The sequence below is a fragment of the Nyctibius grandis genome, chromosome 2 (assembly GCF_013368605.1).
Source record: "Nyctibius grandis isolate bNycGra1 chromosome 2, bNycGra1.pri, whole genome shotgun sequence".
NCBI lineage: Eukaryota > Metazoa > Chordata > Aves > Nyctibiiformes > Nyctibiidae > Nyctibius > Nyctibius grandis.
Genome location: NC_090659.1, coordinates 118,779,830 through 118,803,610, shown reverse-complemented (window position 1 = coordinate 118,803,610; position 23,781 = coordinate 118,779,830). Strand labels below are relative to the sequence as shown.

At 43.0% G+C, this 23,781-nt stretch overlaps 1 protein-coding gene across 1 annotated transcript in view; it reads left to right on the top strand.

Moving 5' to 3' along the window:
* The first annotated feature begins 8,320 nt into the window (after window positions 1-8,320).
* Window positions 8,321-23,781, top strand: part of TMEM135 (transmembrane protein 135) — a 200,957-nt gene continuing 185,496 nt past the window's right edge. Inside the window, exons 1-2 of the mRNA XM_068423686.1 lie at window positions 8,321-8,574; window positions 22,927-23,054. Coding sequence (XP_068279787.1) covers window positions 8,434-8,574; window positions 22,927-23,054 — 269 coding nt within the window. The 5' untranslated portion in view covers window positions 8,321-8,433. The remainder of the gene's footprint in view (window positions 8,575-22,926; window positions 23,055-23,781) is intronic.

The following is a 23,781-nucleotide window of genomic DNA, read 5'->3' as shown; positions in this document are numbered from 1 at the left end:
AAACTATATGGAAGACCATATTGGGAGGCCCAAAGAAACAACCTGTTACTCAAAGGAGAAGATTTCTTTTAGGGACACAAAATTAGGTGTCCAACCTGCACTGAAATCCAACTAGTTGAGCATCTAACTCCCACAGGGTTCTCTGAAAATACAGACCTTAAAATGTCAGATTTTTATCTTGGCCATGCCAGATGAGGGAAATCTCTGCAGGAGACATCTGTAAATGAGATCAGAACTCAACCATGAAATGCTGACAAAGTCATCTGGAGCACACAGAGTTGTGCTCAGTGATGAGTATACAATCTAGTTATTTTTGTGCTTATTACTTTTTTTTCCCCATGTGGTGGTTTTGGTTTATCTGCAGTTTTTATTTTGATTTGTATTTTATTATAATTTACTTTCATTTGCTAGTTCTCAGTCTATTTACAGAGAACAAAAGAACGCACAATGTAGAACAGTAGAATAATAGTGTTTATTTTCACAAGTTTGGACTGATCAAATAACTCACAAGTCCCAAAGTGGAACGATGCCTGAGGTAGGTTAGGTCATCTCAAGTGTGGGGAAACAAACAGAAATATCCCATTCTTCACTATTGTTTATTATATTTATGCCACTTGGGAGTTTTAACAATACCACATATATAAAACATTTGTTCTTGCTTTCTGCGCTATTCAGAGTTTTTTCAGGGCTCTTGGGTGCCTTTTTTTTTTCCTAGGGACACTGCAACGTTGCTATGCTTTAGTGACTTTCTTGACTGATTTAGCAGAAATGTAAGAAATGGCCCCTAGGAATGAGCCAGGGGCACTGAAAAGAAGGTTTTGTTCTCTGAATGTTTCTAAAAAAACGGTTCTTTTGAGAGTTTGAACTAGTTTGCTTCAACTTCTTTCCTTGACTCTTTTTCATGTACATTCAAAGCTCGGTCCAGCAGAGAGAAACCAAAAGCAGAGTCTGTTGTTGCTATCAGTATCTTTGCAGTCCCATCAAATCCACAACTGGTTTTTATACTGACGAGGTCCAAACGTGGATGCCAAAAGCCACATCTTCCCTCCTAAATCCAGTCTTTCAAAACCTAAGTGTAATCATGGGTGTGTTGCTTCTTTCATTTGCAATTTGAAGTGCTTTCAAGGCATCTCTCAGTAAAGGGTGGCTGCTCAGCCACCCTGCTGAAAATAAAGGCAAAGGGGGCAGACTGCCTCCAAGAGCCTCTTCCAAGCCATTCACCCTGCTCGCAGCTTTGGACGTCCAGACTCCTGCTGAAGGACAATGTAGTTTATTGTCCCCAACATTGCAGGATAAACTAAAATTGCTGCCAATCATCTGCTTGAAAATACAAACCTGCAAAACACAGTGATTCAGCAGCTGCTACTGAGGCTGCTGAATTCTATTGCTGTGACATCCAAGTGCTGGTAGCAGGAGTGATCAGAGTCCTGAGGCTATTTCAACATGAGCATTTGAAAATTAAGTTGCTGAATTTTACTGTTCATTATTCCTCTGGAAAAATTCAGGCTTATATTGAAAGCCTTTTCAAAAGTGTTGAGTTCCTAGAAACTATTATTATTTTTCAAAGGAGCTGTTGGGTGCTCAGTTGCTTTAGAGTGACTACATTTCTATCTATGGCCTTCACAGCCCAACTTTATGGACTGACGGTTTTATTACAGAAACTTTAAGTGTGCTAGGAACTTCAAACAGAGAAAAAATGGCTCCTTCTGAGTCTTTTCTTAAGTTCATGAAGCTATTCATGACTTTGAAAAAATGCCTGTGTTTGAAGCATAAATAATGTTGCAGTAATGACCTCAAATAAGATGGAAATGGTGAAGAGCAGAGGCAAACAAATTTTTTTTACTTGGGGATTTCATCATTCATTCCTGCCTCCTTTTTCTCTCCTACTTTGTGAAAGATCCTTTGCATTGATGCTGCTGAAGAACAGCCAACCACTTACTGCTGCTCCTACGGGCAAATTGTAATGACTGGCCGGTACCTACCTCACTTAGGGCCAGACCTCTCTATAGCGTATTTATCTCAGATCCCATTCAAAAGGCCCAAAAAGGAGCCAGAGAGTGAATTAGCAATCAGGTGGCACAGACAATAGAGGTTCAGAGCTCTAGTTCACTCCTTGGACCTCTTTAGGAGTGGAGACCCACCTAATGCTGCCTCAGAGCCCCGTGTGCGCAGCAGTGTGGAAGCCCAGCCTGCTCCTCATCCTTGCCACTCATGGTCATGGAAAGGTGAACATCACCTGCAGGTTTGAAGGCTGCTGCCCCCACCTGGTACGCAGAAATGAAGGACATGGAAGCTATGTGGGACAGGTCTGTCTTGACTGCTGAATTCGATAAACACCGAGAAGGGAGGATGGTGGAGGAAGGACATGAGTTCCAGAGGCAGCGCTGTGACTGTAGAGCATGGGCAGACATACCTTTTGATAGCACACAACTTTTCCACCAGAAAAGATTTTATTCCATCTGGGTGGCGTAAAGGTGGGTTGAAGAGGTTTCAGTCCAGTGAAGGGAGGGAACTAGCCTTTATTATCCGTGCGAGGGAGTTTCAAGCACAGGAGTATGCTGAGGTACCTGGATGATGCAAGATTTGCATTCTTTCCAGAACTACAGAAAGCACCTTCCTGGAAAGCAGGAAAGCAGCAGAGAAGCAGCAGGGTCGCAGTTGCTGTTCTTGGCTGCTCCTGGGATGCTCTCCACATGCACTGCCTCTGACTCCTTTTCTAGTGAACCCAGTGGCTTGATTTAGCCTTTAACGACCAATTCTGTCACCTGATTTAGAAAGAAGAAATCACTGTCTCCAGGAATGGCAGCACCATAGGCTAAATACAGCTGAAGTACAATTCTACGGATGCCAGTAGCACAAATATGGCTCAGTATGTCATCTCTTGGTTTGGCCTGCAGAATCAGCGTGGTGAACATTATGATTTTGTTTTCTTGATGTAGTCCTTGGTACCTCTGTAAGAAAGACTGCAACATTTACATCTGGAAAAAATCCAGATTTGTATAAACTGGAGAATATTATTGCGTGTATTAAAATGTTCACAGGGTATTATCCCACAGCCCATACCATATTTATTTTGGACATTATTACATCTGGAAAATGGGAAAACTTCCAGTTAATTCCTTTACCTTGAAATATCAGCAAACACAAGGGTATTTTGAGATATTACTCCCTGCTAAAAAATGAACAAGTAGCATTCATGACTGCAAGCCAGAAGAGAATCCCTCTTCAAATAATGCAACATGGGTTAAGTTCAAAGTTTAAGTATTTCAGAGACAAGGGTGAAAAGTAGTTCTTAAAGTTCTTTTTTACTTGGAGGAAAGTAAAACCAGCTCAACTAACAGCCATTCACTCCCATTCTAGACAGCCATTTCACGTGTTAGTGACATATGTTACAAGCTTGTGGTTTATTTCTATAAAATGAATTATATACTGTACCTACCATTTACCTTGTTTTTTGAGAAGCAATGGAGATTGGTGGAGCTGACTATCCCTAGATACAGCACTGATGGCGTGAAACTCCAGACCTCCTTTCTCCAAAGTCTTCAGCTCTCTCCTGAAATTTGCTCCTTTTTTTTTTTTTTTTCTGGCCATATTCTGACCATTCCTTGGAGAAGAGACATCATAGCAACATCTCCAAGGTCCAAGGCAGTTTACTGAAGGAAGCAGATGTCTGTATGTACACATTGCCCCCACTGACCTGAGCAGAAGGATGAATTTAATCCTTAGCTTCTTTAGCAGCAGCAGATTTTTCAGTCTGGGTTTCATAAACTTTTCGGTGGAGGCATGAGACAATTGCACAGATGGCAGGAGAACAAACCGAAGGAGAAAAACAATGAGAGTGGAAGAATGGGAAAAGAAGGAAAATAAGTGAGTGCAAAAAAAACCCCTTCTGCTGGAAAGAGCCGTTATCTGACAAGAGAAGCGAGGTCTAGGCACTGAGAACTGCACGAGTAGCAGGGAAAAGCTGGATCACCTGTCCCGAGGGAGAAAACAAATACATGGCAAGAAAAAAAGCACACAAGTTGGAAAGCAGCACGAGGAGAGGGCAAAGGACTACATTTCTTCCAAGTTAAAATGTTTCCAGATTGTTCTGATATTCAAAAATGTTGAGAAGGAAGATTTCCCAGATCCCAATGCATTTGGAAGGCAAAGCCTCCTGCAATGTGAAGTTCCCCGTTTGGCTTCTTTCCTCGGTTTCTTTGTTTTCCTGTCTGATTTTGTTCCAATGAGTTAAATGCTGCGCCTTGGATTCCCAGCTAGACCACCTCGTAACACTGACACCTACTCGCTGCGAAGGCAGGCGGAATTCCTCACACCTCCAGCCACTCTCACGGGCTGAGAGACGAGATACGTAATTCACTTGCAGACATCATATTTGTCAGACACTGAAGATATTAGCAGAGAATGTTCTCAGGCTGTGAGACCCACTGAAACCTGGAAAGGCAGGCACTACTCTTCTTCATTCAGCAATTGCCACTCAAGCTATCTGATTCCCGAATATAACCAGTGATCAACTGTGTAGGTGAACTGGAGGATTGCAGTGCTGTCCACCAGTTAAGGTCTCTTGCTAAAGACTGAGTCTGGCCCTGGACTTGTGCTGAAAGCTGTGTTTTGTTAACCCAGCTGCAAATGAGGATGTGGGCAACTGGAGCAGAGAGCCTAAACGCAGTGAGATGCTGCCACATTGCTCCTTTGGGTGGCATAAGGCACGGAGACTGCGGTATCATAGCTGTCCTAGTCCAACAAGGCTCACATGCGTGTCTGGCTGCCTAAATTTTTATTCAGATACATTGGTAAATCTGATACTGCTACATTAATGAGGACCAGGGAGTAAGCTGAGCACTCTCAACTCCCCCTGCTTCACGCTGCTTAGCAATTAGCTCACTCCCTGGCTTTGTTTTTGGGGCTGCTCCGAGTAACTCTCTCCAAGGCACCTGGATATTTCAAGGCAAGTCCTGAACAGCGTGGGCCATGTCACCTGGCCTTATGCCATGGGACTCATCACTGGCACTTGTTTAAGTCACACTATAGACACAGCCTGCTATTCCCAGCATACAGCCTTGTTCAGCGACAAGGAGAGCTCCTGAAAACCCCAGGTGCTTACAGGGGCAAAAGTAAAGGTCCTCAATGCTTTTTTTAATTCATGTGACTCCTTCCTTTTCCAAGACTATTTTGTCCCAGTTCCAATTAAGGGTAAGTGTCTCCCAGGACAGAGCAGCCTGGGCTGGCATCTGATGCCAACTGGGCTATCAGTGATACTCCCATGCTGCTTTACCCCTAGGGCTTCTTCCCAGAATAGAGTATTGCAACCCCATGGAAGAGGGCCTGGAGCAACGTCAGGGCTGGGCCTTCTTCTTTATTAGTGCATCCTCAGAGTCTTCCTCAGCTGGCCCAACAAGAGAGATGCAAAAGCCTCCAGCCCTGAGCAGGCAGCTATTCAGCTAGATCAGGGCTGCTGCACAAATGAACAGGGTATCTTGTTGGGTCCTCCTTTACCGCTTTTCTTTAACTTGAACAGGGTAAGTCCTACAAAATTAGGACTGTTTGCAAAAACGTGACTCAGAAGTGAAATTATTAGCTTGTGCAATTATTAATATTGTACGTGCCATAGTTCCCTGCCCACAAATACAAGGCAGCAAGCAAAGCCTTAAGCCCAGAGTAGCAGCAAAGCCAAAACATGCATGTAAGAGAGCCAGAATCCGTATCTTAGGCAGTAATCGCCTTGTCTACCCACAAGCAGTTCTTTAACAGAGTATTACAGAAACAGCAACCGAGGCACCGGGCCCAAGCCAAAGTCCAGACAACGTTGCAGCAGGTTATCTTGCCAATGCTGCTTATTTATGAGGGTCAGCACACAGCAATATTCACTCCCTTAGTCAGACACGTAACCGCAGCCGCAGGGGAGCTGTACCTCAGCACTAAAACTGAATTTAAAGTTATCTCTACGGGCTTCTACTAAGATTTTAAATACAGACTGTCACAGACAGGAGTTCTACCTAACACAGGGTTGGTTGGTCAAGCACGCTTGACTGAAATAGCATAATTGCACTATTTAGGCCAAAAATCTTCTCCTGCAGACTTGCTGGGAGTCTGCAAATAGCCTCTCAGCGGCTCCAAGTTCTGTGAACCGTCCAACTTACCCGTCTATGTGCTGCTGAATTTGAAATGCAAGTATGCTCTTGCACCCACAGCAGGCTCCTCGGGAGGAACGGTAAAGGGTTTTGCAAAATTAATGACAACTTTGCTCTGTCTTATTGGGGAGTGGTTCAGACTGGTCTCAAGTCTGATCAATGAGGTGAACTCTGCAGGAATAGAATTTGAGGCAGGTTGTAAGGGGGAGGAATTTTCTTGAAGCAGATCTGTTCCAAGTCTCTATTTGACTGCTGGTTAGTTTGCTGATCTTCCTATGTTTCGGGACGCATCTCCCATCTAGGTCTTGAAATAACCTCTCCTGACTTAACCACTGCACAGAAGGCTGAGAGTGTACTTGCTCCATCAGGACTGAGCGTTTGCCAACTGTTACTTAACAGAGACCTAAGGTAAAATCCCCTGGTCCTGACACACCTAGCCCATTTAGTCCCAAAATAATCAGAATTTCAAGCTGGAATCAGATCACAGAATCACAGAATCACCTAGGTTGGAAGAGATCTCTGGGATCATCGAGTCCAACCTTTGACATAACACCACTGTGTCAACTAGACCATGGCACTAAGTGCCACATCCAGTCTTTTCTTAAACACCTCCAGGGATGGTGACACAACCACCTCCCTGGGTAGCCCATTCCAATGCCTAATAACCCTTTCTGTGAAGAAATTTTTCCTAATGTCTAACCTGAACCTCCCCTGGTGCAGCCTGAGGCTGTGTCCTCTAGTCCTGTAATAGTTTTGCAGCTGAACTATAACCGTGTTATCAGTCACTGCCTTCATGGGTTTGTAAAACTCCATCATATCACCCCCTCCTTTCCAAACCAGAGAGAATCAACCTCTTTTAAGCTTCTCCTCACCATGCAGTTGCCCTCACTCCCTCTATGACTTTAGTTGCCTTTCTCCCTGCTCACCTACATCAGGAAATGCAGAGCCCAAAACTGCACATTGTTCTCAAGGCGTGGGTGCACCGAGGCTTCAAGCACCAGCACAACGCTGCTGCTTCTCAAGCCTCACTGCTGATGTGCAGCCCTCGGACGCCTTCCCTGCCTGCACCTGCAGTGCCAGGAGCCGCAACCTGCCAGCTCTGTGCCTGGCAGCTGCTCACAGAATCATAGAATGGTTTCGGTTGGAAGGGACTTGAAGATCATCTAGTTCCAATTCCCCTGACACAGGCAGGGACACCTTCCACTAGAACAGGTTGCTCAAAGCCTCATCCAGCCTGGCCTTGAACCCTGCCAGGGAGGGGGCATCCACAGCTTCTCTGGGCAACCTGTGCCAGTGTCTCACCACCCTTACAGGAAAGAATTTCTTCCTAAGATCTAATCTAAATCTACCCTCTTTCGGTTTAAAACCGTTACCCCTCGTCCTATCACTACATGCCCTTGTAAAAAGTCCCTCTCCAGCTTTCCTGTAGGCCCCTTCAGGTACTGGAAGGCTGCTAGAAGGTCTCCCCGGAGCCTTCTCTTCTCCAGGCTCAACAGCCCCAACTCTCTCAGCCTGTCTCCATAGCAGAGGTGCTCCAGCCCTCTCATCATCTTCGTGGCCTCCTCTGGACTCTCTCCAACAGCTCCATGTTCTTATTATGTGGGGGCCCCAGCGCTGGACGCAGCACTGCAGGTGGGGTCTCACGAGAGCGGAGTAAAGGGGCAGAATCCCCTCCCTTGACCTGCTGGCCACGCTGCTTGTGATGCAGCCCAGGATACGGTTGGCCTTCTGGGCTGCAAGCGCACATTGCCGGCTCATGTTGAGCTTCTCATCAACCATCACCCCCAAGTCCTTCTCCTCAGGGCTGCTCTCAATCCATTCTCCCCCCAGCCTGTATTTGTGCTCGGGATTGTCCCGACCCACGTGCAGTACCTTGCACTTGGCCTTGCCGGACTCCAGCCGTTCGGGCCCAGCTCTCCCCTGTCACGGTCCCCCCGGACAGCTCAGGGTCCCGCGGGGCGCTCCGGGCAGTTCCCCCCTCCCCGTACATCACCCGCAGCCCCCCCGCGGGCAGCGGCACCGGGTCAGGCTCCGGGGGGGGATCGCGACACGGCGCGGCACGGTCACCGCCGCGTGCCCCCAGCCCACGTGCGCGCCGGCTCGCGCTACCCCGCCCCCGCCGCTCCCCGCCCCCGGCGGCCGCGGATTGGCTGCCGGCCTCACGCGAGCCGCGCGGAGGGGAGGGGGGGGAGAGCGGCTGCCCGCGAGTAACCCCGCCGCCGCCCGCGCGACCTTTCTCCTGCATCGGCGGTGACGCGGCGGCCGCGCGCGCCCCCTCCCCTCCCGTCCGCGCGCGGCGAAGATGGCGGCGCTGAGCAAATCCATCCCCCACAACTGCTACGAGATCGGGCACACCTGGCACCCGCGGTGCTCCTGGGCCGTCCTGCACGTCACGCAGGGGGCCCTGGCCGAGTCCCTCCGCATCTACGGCACCCTCTACTTGGTGGGTGTGTGGGGAGGGGGGGGAGCCTGGCCTGGGAGGGGGCATGAGGGGAGGGTCTGGCCTAGGAGGGGGCATGAGGGGAGGGTCTGGTCTAGGAGGGGGCAAGGGCATGAGGGGAGGGTCTGGCCTAGGAGGGGGCATGAGGGGAGGGTCTGGTATGAGGGGGCAAGGGCATGAGGGGGGGGCTGGCGTAGGGGAAAGGCACAAGGGGTATCAGAGAGGTGGGAGCCTGGCCTTGTTTTTGGGTGGTAGGCCATGAGGGATATCAGGGTGGGGGGAGCCTGGCCTGGGGTGGAAGGGAAGGGTACAGGGGACATGGGAGGGGGAGCCTGGCCTGAGGTGAGGCGGAAGGGCATGAGGGGTATTTTGGGGGAGCACAAGGGATATCGGAGCAGGGGGAGTCTGGCTTGGCGGATGGGGGGGGGAGGGGGAAGGGCATGAGGTGTATCAAGGGAGGGGGATGCTGGTCTGGGGTGGAGGGAGAGGGGTATGTTGGAAGAGGAAGGGCAGGAGAGATGTCAAGGGGCAGCCTGACATTGGGGTGAGGAGAGCAAAAAGGATCTTTTTGGGGGAGTCTGGTGCTGGGGAGGAGAGAGATGATGGTGGGGGCAGCTTGGTTTGAGGGCTAGAGGGCATAAGTGTTTTATGGGGGGGGAGAGCCTGGTGCTTGAGGGAGGAGGGGCAGGAGAGGGGGTGTGTGTTGAATCTGGCCCTAGGAGAGGAGGAGAAGGGCATGGGGGGTGATGGGGTCTGGTGGCATAACAGATGCTGTGAGAGGGGTGAAGCTGGTGAGGTAGGAGGGCATGGGCACAGCCTGAATATCCTGTTTGTCATTTTCCAGTACCTATGATACCTGAATAAAAGAACTTAATATTTGCCTGGGAGGCTAGTGTTGTATCTTTGGCAGTAGCATGAGCACATGTGTATTACTGTTGCTGACACCTTGGTACTCAGTGCCTTAGGATCAAAGAGGTTCCCTTGTATAATGAAGCAAGGCTAAAAAAATGCATTAAGGCTAAAGGAGTCTTAGGTATTCAGAAAGTATCCTACAGGTAAGGTATCTTAGCTTGAGTGTGCAGTTAGGCTTGGTTATATCACCTCAGTTGCAGCTGGCTTGCTTCCAGAAAATTAGGGTGTAGGTAGAGGAGTCGGGATCTGTTTGCAGCCATCTGTGTAAACATGTCCTGGAAGCTGATCTAAGCTGGAATTGCTGCAGGTGAGCTCTTCCTTCTGTCCCCACCTCTGTGTTTCTCCTGTAGTGGTGCTTGCAGGATTGAGTAGTGAGGTGGCCCCAAGCTAAGTCTTAAAGAAAGAAAAACAAGTCATTGAGTCTGTACTTTCAACTCTGTACCAGTGCAGGTACAACAAAATTATCGAGCTATGTAATAAAGAGAAGGGAAGGAGTGGGACTGCACCAGTCCTGACATAATTCCTTTAAGCTCCCATTGAAGTGTGTCTTGAGTGAAAATTGTGACAATATCCAATTACATGATAAAAAAAGTTAATAGCTCTTTGGTAGCAGCGTGGACCTAAGGAGTTGTCATGTCTGACACTGAACATTTTTACTCTGAGCTGACACAAACAGAAGTAGCAGCTGTTTGTGTGAGCATACAGTGAGCTGGATCAGGAAACTAATAGAAGAACGCTCCCTCTCCTACTCCTGTCCCCCCCCAGTAGTTTTTTCTTTGTATCTGTATTCTTATCCACTTTACTGTGTGGGAGCATAAATACTTGTACCAGCAGAGAATGGGCCTGAAATGAGCCATGAGAGGTCTAGTGGTGATCTGTCAGGTCTGGCTAAAGATAAAGCAGCTTAAACAGCTCTGTAATTAAATCAAAGTTCTCCAGCAGCCAAGCCTGGTAAAGAGATTCAAGCTCATAGCTGTGTTACAGTTCACTCAGTTGTGCAGTCACGGGTTAGGGGAAAAGCTCGCTGTTTTTATTTCTTTGAAAAGAAAAACAAACCCAAAACCCGAAAAGTTTTCCTGATGTGTTTTACATTGTAGCTACATAAACAGTTACATCTTGTCACAAATCCAAGGTGGGGTGGGAACCTTCTCAACCAATGTCACACTGCCCTGCAAAGCATCTGTATCAGTTTTTACGCTGCCGTCTTTACAGTTTTTAATTTTCTTAGGTTTTTGTTGACAGCGTTTAGCTTGACTTGTCAGAGTAAAGCTGAGCTGCTCTAAAATCTTACTGCTACCTAAAGAGGGAGGAAGCAAAGGAAGCACTTGCCTTCCTTTGCTCCCAGACACATAACTGTACTCCTTTCTTTCTGTGGCCTTGGACCTCAACTTTCCTTGAGCAGATTCGATTTGTTCACTAACTCAGAAGAGGTTACTACCCTGCTTTTAGCTGGGGTAATTTTCAGCTGCATTAATGAATTGAATTGATTTATTAAGCAGAGTTTGACGAGCACCAGAGCCAGGGTAAGGTAAGGAGTGAAAGGGTGCGTGAGGACTGCAGAGGAGGAAGCAGAAGCCTTGCACATTAAGTAGCTTGGCAGAGAAAGAACAATCCTGAATTAAGAGAACCATCGCTAAATTCACTCTTTGCTGGGCTTAAAGCTGTGCTTGAAAACCTTGTATTTGTAAATGAAATATCACAGTTGTACAGCACAAATGTTCAGTCCTTTTCTGTATTCCGAGATTCTCATAAGGGGATGAACTTAAGTTATTTTATCTTTATAGTTATATCTATGTATGTTCAGAATGTTTCTGGTACTACTTAGTCCCAGTCCTTTGCAGAGCTCAGCAACAAAAAATTGCACTTAATTTTTCTATGTCAAGCCTCTAAAATGGCTTCTGCTTATTTGTTCCTTCTGCTGCCACAAGCTTATAACTAAGGAAAGTAGATGAGAGTTTCCTCTCACAAAAGCTTGTGTGGAAATGAATGACAATCAATTGCCAGAGGTTCTCCTGGGAGAGAAAATGGTTAGGGACAGTTATAATCCAGAGTCCAAACCCATAACATCTACACCCACATCTCTTAAATATTTTGCTACTCTTCAGTCAATGGGGGACTGATGGAGCCAAGTTAAGTGCTACTAGCATTTAATGAATGAAATACTGGTTTTCCATAAATGGCTGCAAAGACTCTTTGCCTTTAAGTAGTGCTGTACTGTGGGGTGTTTTTTTAAATAACTGTGCTTGAGTATTTTTGTTTAGTTGGAAAAAATATAATCTTCAGATATCATACTTCCACTATCTTTATTTTTGCTCCAGTACAAATTGATTGCTTTAGCAAAAGTAGGTTTTGTATCTAAATTGAATTGTCCTTCTCCTTACGAAGTAGCTGACAGGAATGTCTATTTCATAATAAAGACTGCTTATATTTCACAAACCAAGTGCCCCAATGTAAAAAAAAAAAAAAAGTTAAAATTTGCTGAACACCTCATACCCCCAAAAGAAATCCCAAGCAATTTCCCCCAAACCTTATAATTACACTTCTTAAAAAGTGCCTCTCTTGATATCTTAAGAAGACTTTACTGAAAAAGTCCTTCATCATAGTTTGTTGTACTTTGTTCTATCTATACTTCTGTTTTAGACTAGTCAAGGCTAAAGAAAATGTGAAGGTGTAATCTTGTATTTTCAAAGTTGAAGAATTCAGACTTCTAGAAATTCACAGAGGTGAGGAGAAGTGAATGATTTCACAGGGAAATTGCATAAAGCTGGGGAAAGGGAAATGAGAGGCTGGAATATTGGATTTTAATTGTCTTGGCTTCTGTTTCCCGGCATTTCTGTTGATTTCTTATGGGAAATCTGCCGTTCATCACATGCCTTAGACCAAAGTCCTCTGTTTCCTGAGGGCTTGTAGGTTTTAGGCACTTGTTTGATGATGGCACGTGTTTTGCAGTAGTATGTATGAAATCTTTGTAGTATCTCGAGATAATCGTATCTGTTGATAACATTTTCTCTTGATCTAAATAAGGTAAAAATCTTAACTTTGCATTTAAGCTAATTCATCTAACTTTTTGCCTGTGGGATGGCAAGAGTAATTCGTGTCTTTCACCTTTTCTTTCTCATGGTCTGATCATGTGTTTTCTTCACTTAATTTAAGCCAGGCTCCCTCCCTGCCTCTCCAACTGAGCTGCTGTCCTGCCCTTCTCAAACACAAGCCTTCCTCTCCTTGAGGAAGTGCTTGAGCACTGGCCCCTTCGTGGTTCACGCTGCCCATTGATTTACTCCTGGCTCTGGCTCCAAATGCCTCTCTCCCAGACAGATCTGCTGGTGTAGAGGAGAGGAGCAGCAGGCCTAAAGCAGCGTGGATGCCAGCAGGTCTGTTCGACGTGTCCTCTGGACCAGGGGATGGTTCAGCCAATTATTTAGCAGAACAGGTGTAACCGGAGTCTGCTATTCCTGGACATTTTTTAATGATCCTTGGGGCTTGCTATATTTTATTGATTTCTTTCACTTAATTTCTTCTTGTACCTTTTTCATACTCATTTTGGTCTCACTTTTGATACTCTTTTCATACTAATTTCATACTAATTTTGGTCTCACTTGTAATATTTTTCATGCGTGTGCCATATCTGCTACGTCCTGTGCTTGTAATAGCTTTCAGATGCTTAGATGCCAATTGCTGCTTTTTCTTTCTGTGTCAATTTTTTTTTTCCTACTTTCAATTCCAGTGCTGATATCTTCTTTGGCTCTAATTGACCCCTCAGTGTCTGTATTCTTTCTTTTAATCTGTATTATTTATTTTGTGAGCTCCCTAGGGCAGCATTGTATATAGCATTGTTAAAGACACATCTGCTGTCAGCAATTGTACAAGTATAAGGCGTTTTTTCTTCCTGTCTAAACATGGGAGGGACATTGGTACTAGTACAGCATGGGTGAGGTGATCTTGCAAATGGTAGCTGTCAGGTCTCTTCACTGATAAATCACCAATTGACTAGAGACAATAACAAGAACAAACCTAATTGTTGTGCTAATGAATTATTTTGAAAACTGTTGGATGGAAGACAGAACCATCATCCAAAGTCGAGGTGAGGCAGAGTGAAGTGTGAGTGTCACATCACTTTCCTGGCTATATTTACATTGCTGTAGGATAGGGCCAGAGGTCGGCCCCACCGATGGATGGTCCACGCCGGCCATGCTGCTGCTGCTTCAGGCTCGCTTCACGTGCCGTTTCTCTTAGGGAGAGCTGTTTGGACTGGTTCTGAGCAAAGCCGGGGAGCCAGCTAACACTAGAACAGATCCTGTCTTATCTGCCAGTGTAGACATAGTCATAATGTGTCATCCTTCTGAGGTGTGCAAGAAGGCCGTACTGGCCAGATTGTATTCTAAAATAGCCCAGAATTGCTGGGTGTATTAAAATGTGGTTTTTGTTTGTTTGTGCTGCGAACCATTGTGTATTTGGAAGTAGGGTGGGGAGACTAAGAAGGATGTTAGTGTTACCCTTGAATCTGCATCTGTATGCCAGCTTGGATCTCTGGGGTGGGCCATCAGGAAACTCATTTCTGTCAGGACCTGGTACCTGGAGTTGCTGTGATAGTGGTGTGTGATTGCGTTGTGCTGGTATAGCTGATCATCTGAATACTGTGCTGTGTCCCGTATCTCTGTGCTATGTTATGAACGACGTGTAGGTCGGTGTGTTCTTGTCTTTAGATTCTTCTGGAAGCTGGGTTAAATATGGCTAAAATTAGCTTAAATGTTGCTAAAGTAAGAACCTGGTTGTGACATCTTCATTCCAGGCTGTGATCATTCTGTTCTGTTCAGGTGGCTTTCGGGCCAGACCAGTAAAATTCTTTCATAAATTGAAAATAAACAAAAATAGTATTTTGCTGAGATGCTGAGATACTGAGAATTTTAAAAGAATCAGTTAATGAATTCAGGTGGACTGAAAAATTTATGCTCCAAGATGGAAGGAGTAACCTGGAACCTGCGTCCCAGTAATGGTGGAAACCAGGGAAAGCCCCAGCCTTGACTGAGTGAGCCTTGGTAAAGACACTGCAGATACTGGGAACCAGCAAAAATCGTTAAAGGGACTGTTTATTAAGGAGATGTAAGTCTGTTCTCTTAAGTTGATACAACTGTATAGTAAAGTGCAAGAATTTCGTGGTAGGAGGAAAATAATTGAAAATTATACTGAGTTAGACATTTCAGGGGGAATGAAAAATAGCCCTCTGCTCCTTTAAGTACAAGGGAAACAAGTGGCGAAGATAAGCTGTCATGGAATGAGAGTGATGCCAGGATTGAAGGTAATTTAGATGTCATTCAAAGAGTACAGGAGTACTCCTGTTCATTTCTTTATTTAGTTGGGTGGATGATACGGAAAATTTTAAAAAAAGCCAAACCAAAACAACCCAACCCCCTGATGGTGATCCTTATATGACATCTCACAAGGGACAGAGGAAGTCAGAGGAGAGAGCAGGACACTCTTCCTCAGAGCATTGGAGGAACTGACTTACGAAATTAAAAAATCTGGAAGCCTGGTTTTGTAATGAGTGAAATCAGGGAGGGATCAGCTAATTGAGGAACGACAAATCTGAATGTTTAAGAGGAGGCATGAGAAACAAATTGCTGATTTGAACAAGTGTCTTTCAAAACCCAAGTGTTACCTGAGGGCATTTTGAGATTAAGTTACTCCAAAGCACTTAAAAATAATTTATATAAAGCAAATGCAATAATGTTCTTGTAAAATTCATACAAAGTTGCAAATGGTTATGAAAGAACATATAAATAATTGAATATAATTATGAAAGAAATCTGCCATCAGTCTGTAGCTTTGCCTGCTGCTTCAGTAATCTGAGGTATTTTCTTAACTACTTTAAATAGGGAGGATTGCTTCACTTTTAGCATGCACATGTGACTTCAGGTATAAAATTTTCCGTGGGTTTTTTGACTGTATTATTTGACATAATACATGACTGGCAGTGTATGTATTATGTAAACCATCTACACAGCGTTATTGATCGTCTCTAAATTTGCATTTTAAAGGTGCCTAAATGTGCCAGATAGTCACTCTTATAAATATCATTGAATTGTGCCTTCCTGGAGATTTGGCTAGGTGTCTGAATATTTCTGTAGCTTTTTTTTTTTCCTTCTTTCTTTTTTTTTTTTAAATAAAAGTTTGTTACAATGTGCTTGATTTTAGTTGGGTATCATGTAGGAATGAGAGAGATATGATGGTGCTTTTTTCAGCTTCCATCAATCAGTGCTGTATATGTTGGCTAATTTAACTAAAATGTGATGGAGGGGTAGTGTTCTTAAACACATACACTTTGTACCAACTTAGGAAATGGTGGTTTGATGGAGGAGGGAAAGAAAAAATAACGTTGTACACGTGATGGTAGAGTTGGTGCAAGGTCTGCGGTTTTTTAGCCTGCCACGTAACCTGTAAGACTATGTACATTGGGCAGCCAATTAGCACGTTCATTAAGTCAAATGCCTCCTGTGAAATCCTAGTTCAGGAACGAAGATGAAGACTGAGGATACTGGAGGTGAAGCTCAGGTTATTGCGGTTGGATGATGATTACTTGTCGGGGTTACATCACACATCGTTAAAATAATCAGGCCTGACTGGTGCCTCTGATCATGGGAAAGCTTGTTTTGGAGTCCTTCTCTGCTGGAACACATTCATAACTTAGCTCAAAGTCTTGCACTATGTAGCTGTATTTTAAGGATGATGTGGGAAATGCATATATTATTCCATGGTTAAGATGGAATAAATCAATTCTGATTTCTTAGTTCTATAGGGCTTAAAATTTGTGTATGAAGACTAAATTAAAAAAAGAAAGGGCTTCAGTAGTACTCTTGCACAAACTGATGGTATCCTGAATCTGGTGGACTGTTTTTTTCATAATTATGTTTTCATGTTGGAGAGTCAAAATGCAGTTGTGTGAATTCTGTGGTTAATGCTAGAAAGCAGTTTTTCTGTCTATTTCTTTATTTTTACTGAGCAGGCTTTTTAAAATACATAAAATACAGGAGGCCTTAGAGTTCAAATCATTAGCAATGTTTTTTCTTTGAGTGACTACTGTATTATTTCATGAGTGTTTGCATTTAATTTGAGGGATGATCTCCTCCTTCCAGCTCCCCTCTATATTGCACTGTACATAAAGGTCTAAAAAACATTTCTTCTTCCTACCCTCATTTCATTCACATGAAAACAGTCTTAGAGATGTAGTAGCCTCTCTTTCATGTTTTTTTCCACCTATGCTAAATATAATTTCATAGCAATTTTTTAAAAATGTATTAAATAGAGTTTTTCACATATATGAACATTTTCTTTCTATCTATTTCAAGATGGTAATGGCCAAAGTGTTTTAGTGAGGGTTAAATCAGAGCTTCTTTTCAACTGTAAGGGAAATGGGGCGATTACCATTGCAGAGTAGATCTGTCATCAGTTTACATTGGGTTGCTGAACAGAAGAAGGAGAAATCTTCCAGTCTGGGCTGGGTGCATAAAAGATAATCAGCTGTTTAGGGAATCGTTATGGTGCTTGTATATTCAAGGATTCTGGAGGGCAGGTTTGTGGTCATGTCTTTTGCTGTGGTGTCTGTCATGTATTAATCCTGCTGTTCATTCCCTTTGATAGTAAGGATGGTGTGGGGTTGCCTTCAAAAGCCTTCTGCCAGGCCTGCAGTAAAGCATAATTGAATTTTGGGTTTCAAGTTTTAAACAGTTGTGTGCAGAAGTGAGGAATGGAGTTGTTTTTCTTAAAAAATAAGTCAGAGGCTTCTTGTTTTCAGTTTTCCCACAGGTGGTGGTGGGACACAGGGCAGTGCTGGATCAGTCTTCAAGTGTGGAAAGGAAATCTTTCCCCCATTCTTGACTGATCTTATTCAAGAGGCTTTACCTGACCACATTCTTAGTACCAAACTAATCGTGTTTGGGGACAGAAGTATTTTCTCAGGAAGTCAGGCTGGCAGGTGTTTAATTCCCCTGTCCAGTGTGTGTGTAGGGCACATATGTCACATGAGGACAACTGGGGTATATTTCATCAAATGAGGTTCTCACTTGGAGATGTTATTAAACAGTAATGCACGTGTCTTGTCTGACTGTAGCATGCAAAAGTTTGGTTGTCTGAGGACTGCAGTGTTGTGATCTATGTAAATTTAATCCAGATGCACATATGCTTACCCTCATAATTATAATATCCAGTGATACACAGACTATGTAGTTTAATAGTCTTCTGGGTTTTAGTTGTGAAGTACTTGTGCGCAGGTGAAGCAAATACAGCAATAAATATAATGATAATTTTCATAAGCTATCTCCACTTGTGCTGCTAATTCTTTAGACTCGTTGCTAGGAAATTTTTTTACTTCCTCAAAATTTCAGTACACAGTTATGTATGTGTTACTCGGCTGTCACTTAAATAACAAAACTCTAGTCTTGTATGTAGGAGAGGCTTGGAATTTTGTCTTAGGGGTTTGCAAATCACTGGAAAAGTAGCAACAGGCATTTAAAATATTAAAACATCCTTTAATGCCTGTATTATGATATTTGAATACTTGAAAATTTTCTACTTATTTCTTAATGAAATCTGTTATTTTCAGCTTTTTTCCTGAAACATTTTCTCTGTTATCTTTTTTTTTCCTAGCTCTACTGTTTATATTTTTAATGATGAAATATCTAGGATTCTTTTTGCTTCACCCTTTTTCCCCCCGTTGATCCTTTTCTTTCCTCTAACTGTGATTCATTCGTTTCTTCTGTGGTATGTCTGTATTTTCTGCAGATTGAGTTGGACTGAAGGGAGATCAAGAGCTGGAACTTGTGGATGTGAATAGAAGGAAATTAGAAAGTTGTAAAAACTTTGGACATTCTTAGGCCATCTACCCTGTGACAGTGTATGATTTGTTTTAAAATCCATTTTGCTCTTAGTTGTTGAGTGTTTGGGCATCTAGAAAAATATTTCTTGTGGGAGATTGGGAAAGACAGGACTTATTAGTATTAGAAAATGAGAATGTAAAAATGTTAGCAAAGCTGGGCTCTCTGTCCTATTTCTAGAGCTCTGTGGCTTGAGCTCTGCTGGTTTTGAGAGAGAATACAGGGGAGTTAAATTGCAGGAAGGGCTGTGAAGGCCGTTACAGGCAAATGCTCAGCTGTTGGTATGGGCTGTGGATAATGAGTACTGAAGTCTCTGTTTCATGGTTACATAGGCCAAATAAAGGCTGCAGACTGTACTACTGCTTAAAGTTTCTTTTTTGTGCATAAAACGTCATAGCGTAAGAAAACTTAAATTGTGGCGAGAGGAAAAGATCAGTTTTAGTTTTTGAAATGTGGGTTCTCTTTATTACTTTCCAGGTATCTTGGAATTCTTGCAAATTAAGTTACAAGGAGTGGTTACACTCTGCTCTGACTCAGATGCTTAATTCTTAATAGGGCTGCAAGTTTTCTTGATGAATAAATAAATCTTTAATGTTAAGTAAGTATTTCAAACCTGGATATTCTTCACCTGCAGAGAGCAAATTGCCTTGAGAAAGTGCCATTATCTATTACTTCAAATGTCGGTGACAAGTGTATTGGTTTACGTGATGGACATTGGTTACATTACGTCTTTCATTCCCTTTGTAGTCTCTTCCCTAGAGAGATGGGTGTACAGGGTGACATTTTGATTTTACAGTGTTGTCATATTTTTTTTTAAATGGACAATATACAGTATATATGTAAATGAGAAGCAAAAGCCGTGTGCCTTCTATCTGGAATGGAAAACAGTGCAGTCAGTGATAGCTCTTAGTATCTGTGAAACTTTATTCCACAGTCTTACTGATTTTTCTTTAAAGGAAAGGTGGTGCTGTACAGGGAAGGGTTGTCTTGGTTCAATGTTAAGTTCCATTGCAGGGTGGAGTTGTTAATGACTGTCTTTATCCCAGACAGTTTTATAGTTCTTCTAAATATCCTAAGGCCAGGTCATTACATGCCTTGAAAATAAGAGATTTTAAGAGTGACTCAGTGTTTTATGGAAAGCCAGAGTAGGAAGTTGCAGCAGATCTAGTGTGTTCCTAAGCTGCTGTTAGTCAAAGGAGATGCTGGAGCATTCTTCACCCTGAGGTAGGTAAGGCTACATTGCTGTGGTCTGCCTGGAGAAGTCATGAATAAATGAAACCTGGGTCTTAATCCACTGGCATTCGGTGGAATCTCCTCTCCCTGATTCCAGACATTTTTTGGGCTGTCCTCTCCTTCTCATAAAGGGTAATAGGCAGGAGAAAAGCCATGGCTTCAGAAATAGAGGGAGAGGCAGCACTGGAAGTGGATTGTGCTTTTCTTTCCCGTGAAATTGTGATCTTACAGTGGTGTGAGGAGTGTGTCGCTTCTGCTCCCTGGATTATGGCTGAACCTCTGGGTTAGGAGGTGAGGTGAGGCAGCACCAGCAGCATGAGATTGAGGGGAGGCAGCATTGTGTCTGGGTTTCATGTAGCAGCAAACACTGGTGGCATTACCTATCACAGCAGTGCTCCACTTGTGTTGCGGACACGCCGTACTGTCTTACTAAAGCTGAACATCTACAATAATTTGTAAGCACTGAAGAATTTTATTTTGTAAAATTCTTGTCACTCCATCTCAAAAAGAGAATAGTGAAACTAAGAAATTATGGAGAAGGGTGACAAGAGGAATGGGAGGTACGGAGCTGGTTTTGGCCATTCCTGGATACATGATAGTCAACTGTTTGGATCAGTGAGCTGAATCAGAATTGCAGTCCTTCATTCTTGTAGTGAATAACACCCCAAACTAACTTTTACAGCTATGAGCGCTAAGGTCCTGATACAGACCACCCCGAGGTGCCTAAATAAAGGTGTCCTAGGATTGGTATGCTCCTTTTATAGCTGGAGAGCTGAGACTGTAATGTCAACGAGATGTTAATTTCTGTCTGACTGACTCTGCAGAGAGTCTCAGGTAACTTACAGCCCTTCTGCTACATCTGTTAGCTTCTTCATGGAGATTAATAGTTTGCCAAGGAAATATCTGCTGGATGTCCTGATGCCTTCTCCTTCCATGCTGCTATGTGCTACCGACGTCCGCTGCCAAGCCTTGAGCAGTGCATTTGTTGTAAGAATTGGGCATTCATCACACTGTCCTCCTAGCTCACTTGAGTGAAATGTATTGCAGTAGGAGCCATGAACACTGCAGTCTGACAGATTTCATAATCTTTCTGTCTTGCCAATCTCAACTTTAATAGTACTTTTCTGAAGTGTGTGGAACTGAAAGGGAGAGCAAGGTGGTGTCCAGAAGTATTTCTGGTAGTTTTTCCATGTAATCAGACCATTGGTGGTGGAGGAGGAGAACCTGCTCCATAGTCTGCTCTTGCCTTTTTTTCAGCTGTACACAGTATTTAGCTTAGTTGATGTTTATAAAGCACTTTGAAAATTATGAGCATTATTTGGTTTTGGTTTTCTTGTTGTTTTTTTTTTTCTAATGGGCATGCATCAAGCTCCATTGCCCTTACTCATACAGCTCATTCAGTTATCATGAGCATTGTTTCTTTGGAGTGGTTTGTGTGTCGTTGTTCCTGGTTCTTTTCTATTTTTCACTTGGGAGTAGAATAGTAAAGATAAGGGAAAGCAGAAAGTTATATTAGTCTAAAAATTGTCAGAGAAGCTACAGAAATAAATTTTAGACTTTGGTTTGATGTTAGTTTATAAGATACCAATCTTTTCCTGTTATACTTCTGGCACTTTGGTCTGAGGAAGCAAGGCTTCACACTTCAGGTATAATGTCTGTGTTCTTAAAACAAAAAAAAAAAATGTTATTTTGATCCAAATGTTCATGACCTTTGTACAACAGGCTAGAAATATCTGAGGAGGTAGCAACTAGTGATCCGGCATTTAGACTATGTTAAGACTTTCCTTCAACAAAAAGATTATCTGGATTGCATTATTGCCTAATCCATTATGGTTTAAGCAGCCTTGACACTTGATTAAGTAATGTGTAAATCTGTTTTCAGAAGTCTGTTGATGCATGTATTTCTCCTTAATTCTTAGTGCAGCTTCATTTTGGAAACAGATTTTGGCAGAACTTTCCTGTAGTTAGTTTAAGCAGAATCCTCAGCCCGTCTCTGAATCTAAAACATCTACTTGCTCTTCAGTACAAGCGGACAGTGTTTCAGAAGAACAGCTCCCTCCCCCATGTTTTTAGATTGAGGAACAAGACCTTGAGAGGTGTTGCCAGTCCCGATGCAACAGGACGTCTTTTGTTGTTCTCATCAGCACCAGCACTATGAAGCTCGCTCTGTTTGGAACTTCCCTAATTATAAGCATTGACCGAAAACTCCTGCCAGTTTTGAGACTCCCTGGGAGATCAGTGCAGATAAAGATGATAATGCTATTAAAAAGAAAAAACAATACAATCTGTGTCGTGATGCACCCAAAGTATAATTTCATGGAGTCATAGGAGCACGCAGGTTGGAGGGACCTTGGGAGGCCGTGTAGTCCCAGCCTCGTGCTCAAAGCAGGGCCTGTTGGATGAGGTTACTTGGGGTCTTTTCCAGTTGAGTTTCAAGGATGTCCAGTGATGGAGAGTCCACAATTGCTTTGGGCAACCTACTCCGATATTCAGCCACCTTCAAGTGGAAAGTTTTCTTCCTTAGGTCTCATCTGTCTTTCTCATATCTGAACTTGTCTGTTGCCTCTTGTCTTATCTCTGTGCACCTCTGAGAAGAGCCTGGTTCTCTACACCTTCCCATGAGATAGTTGCAGAATTTCTGTGGACAAAAAAAGACTTTGAGGACCTTCAGTGTTTGAGTCATTAAGTAACTGTTCTTTGTAAAACATGGGGCATACATTAGACTGACCAAAAAGAACATTTATTTTTCTAGATCCAGCCTGTTTTCTGCTATACACAGCTTTTAAGAGATAACATACCATTTCTATAAAATTTGTCAGGAATATTTTGTTCTTCCAGCAGATGGTGAACATTTTTTGGAGGACTTGCAGTTGGTTAATTGCAGTAGAAAACCTTTAGAAATACATCCTCACTTCCTAGACACTGTGTAGGGCCTGTATCTGTATTACTATAGTGATATTCTGACCTCAATTATGTGATAGTTCAATTGTCTGGAAGACAAAACTCAGTGTAAATTTATCACATCTTAAAAGTTCTTGTATCTGGCAGATAACATTTCTGACTGTTATGGTCAACGGTAACAAGGTAATAAAATTCTGCTTATAGTTCGCATTTAGGGTTGCTTGAGGTATTTCCTGGTATAAATATTGTAACAGTTGAAACAAGTTCAAAGGAAATCTCTGTGGTATTGTTCATAAAAGCAGTAAATTTAAGAGACTTTGATTTACTACTTAAATGGGCATGTCTCCTTTTCCTTTTTTATTTTTCTTTACAATGTGCAAAAAAGAGCCTAACTGAATTAAAGTTTGTCCCCCCTTTTTTTTTGTCTTCCCTCCTCCCTCAGATTGCAGCTATTCTCAGGAAACGAAAACTTGACTATTATTTGCACAAACTGCTACCTGAGATCTTGCAGTCAACTTCCTTTCTGACAGCAAATGGGACCTTGTATATTGCTTGCTTTTGCATTTTAAGGTTGGTATACTGTCCTAAAAATGAAATGTAATAAGAAACAACTTTTATATTTATATAATAATATGTCTTTTTTTATAATAGGCTTGTTTGTAATGGGTGGGAGTAAGAAAAGCAACAGATGTGCCATCATCTTGATTTCTGGTCTTACCACTTGACTATGAACCTTTTTTTTTCCCTTCTCATTTTTGTAATCTTTTAAATCAATAAACATGTCAATGTTTTTACTTTGATTCCTTTTCTCTGTTTTACTGATTAAAAATACATTGTTGCAGGAAATTCAAATATATTCTAGAGGGGAAATGAAGGCCTAATCTTTATGTCCTAGAAAGAATTGATGTAATTTGATGTTGGTTTCTATTTTCCTGATGCAGGGGCTGTGATAACTTTTAATTATCCTAAACTTTTTCCAGCCATCCAAGTTTGTACTTTCCTTATTTGTGGTCGTAAATGAAGGAAATCCCAGCACAGCTTCTGGGGTTCTCTAAGATATACAGACTTGCTTTGAAAGATGAGTTTAAAAGGCACTTCTGTATTCTGAGCTGTTTCCCGTGTATATTTCAAATAACAATCAGAATAGCTAAAAATTAAACTTTCCTGTTTATGAACATGACGATGTCCTAGATCTAAATGCATTTATTGTAAGAGATGTTATACATAGACATGTAAAGCCTACAGTAGCTATGAGTTTTGGAAAGTTATCTGACAGTGCACTCAACAGCCCCTCTAA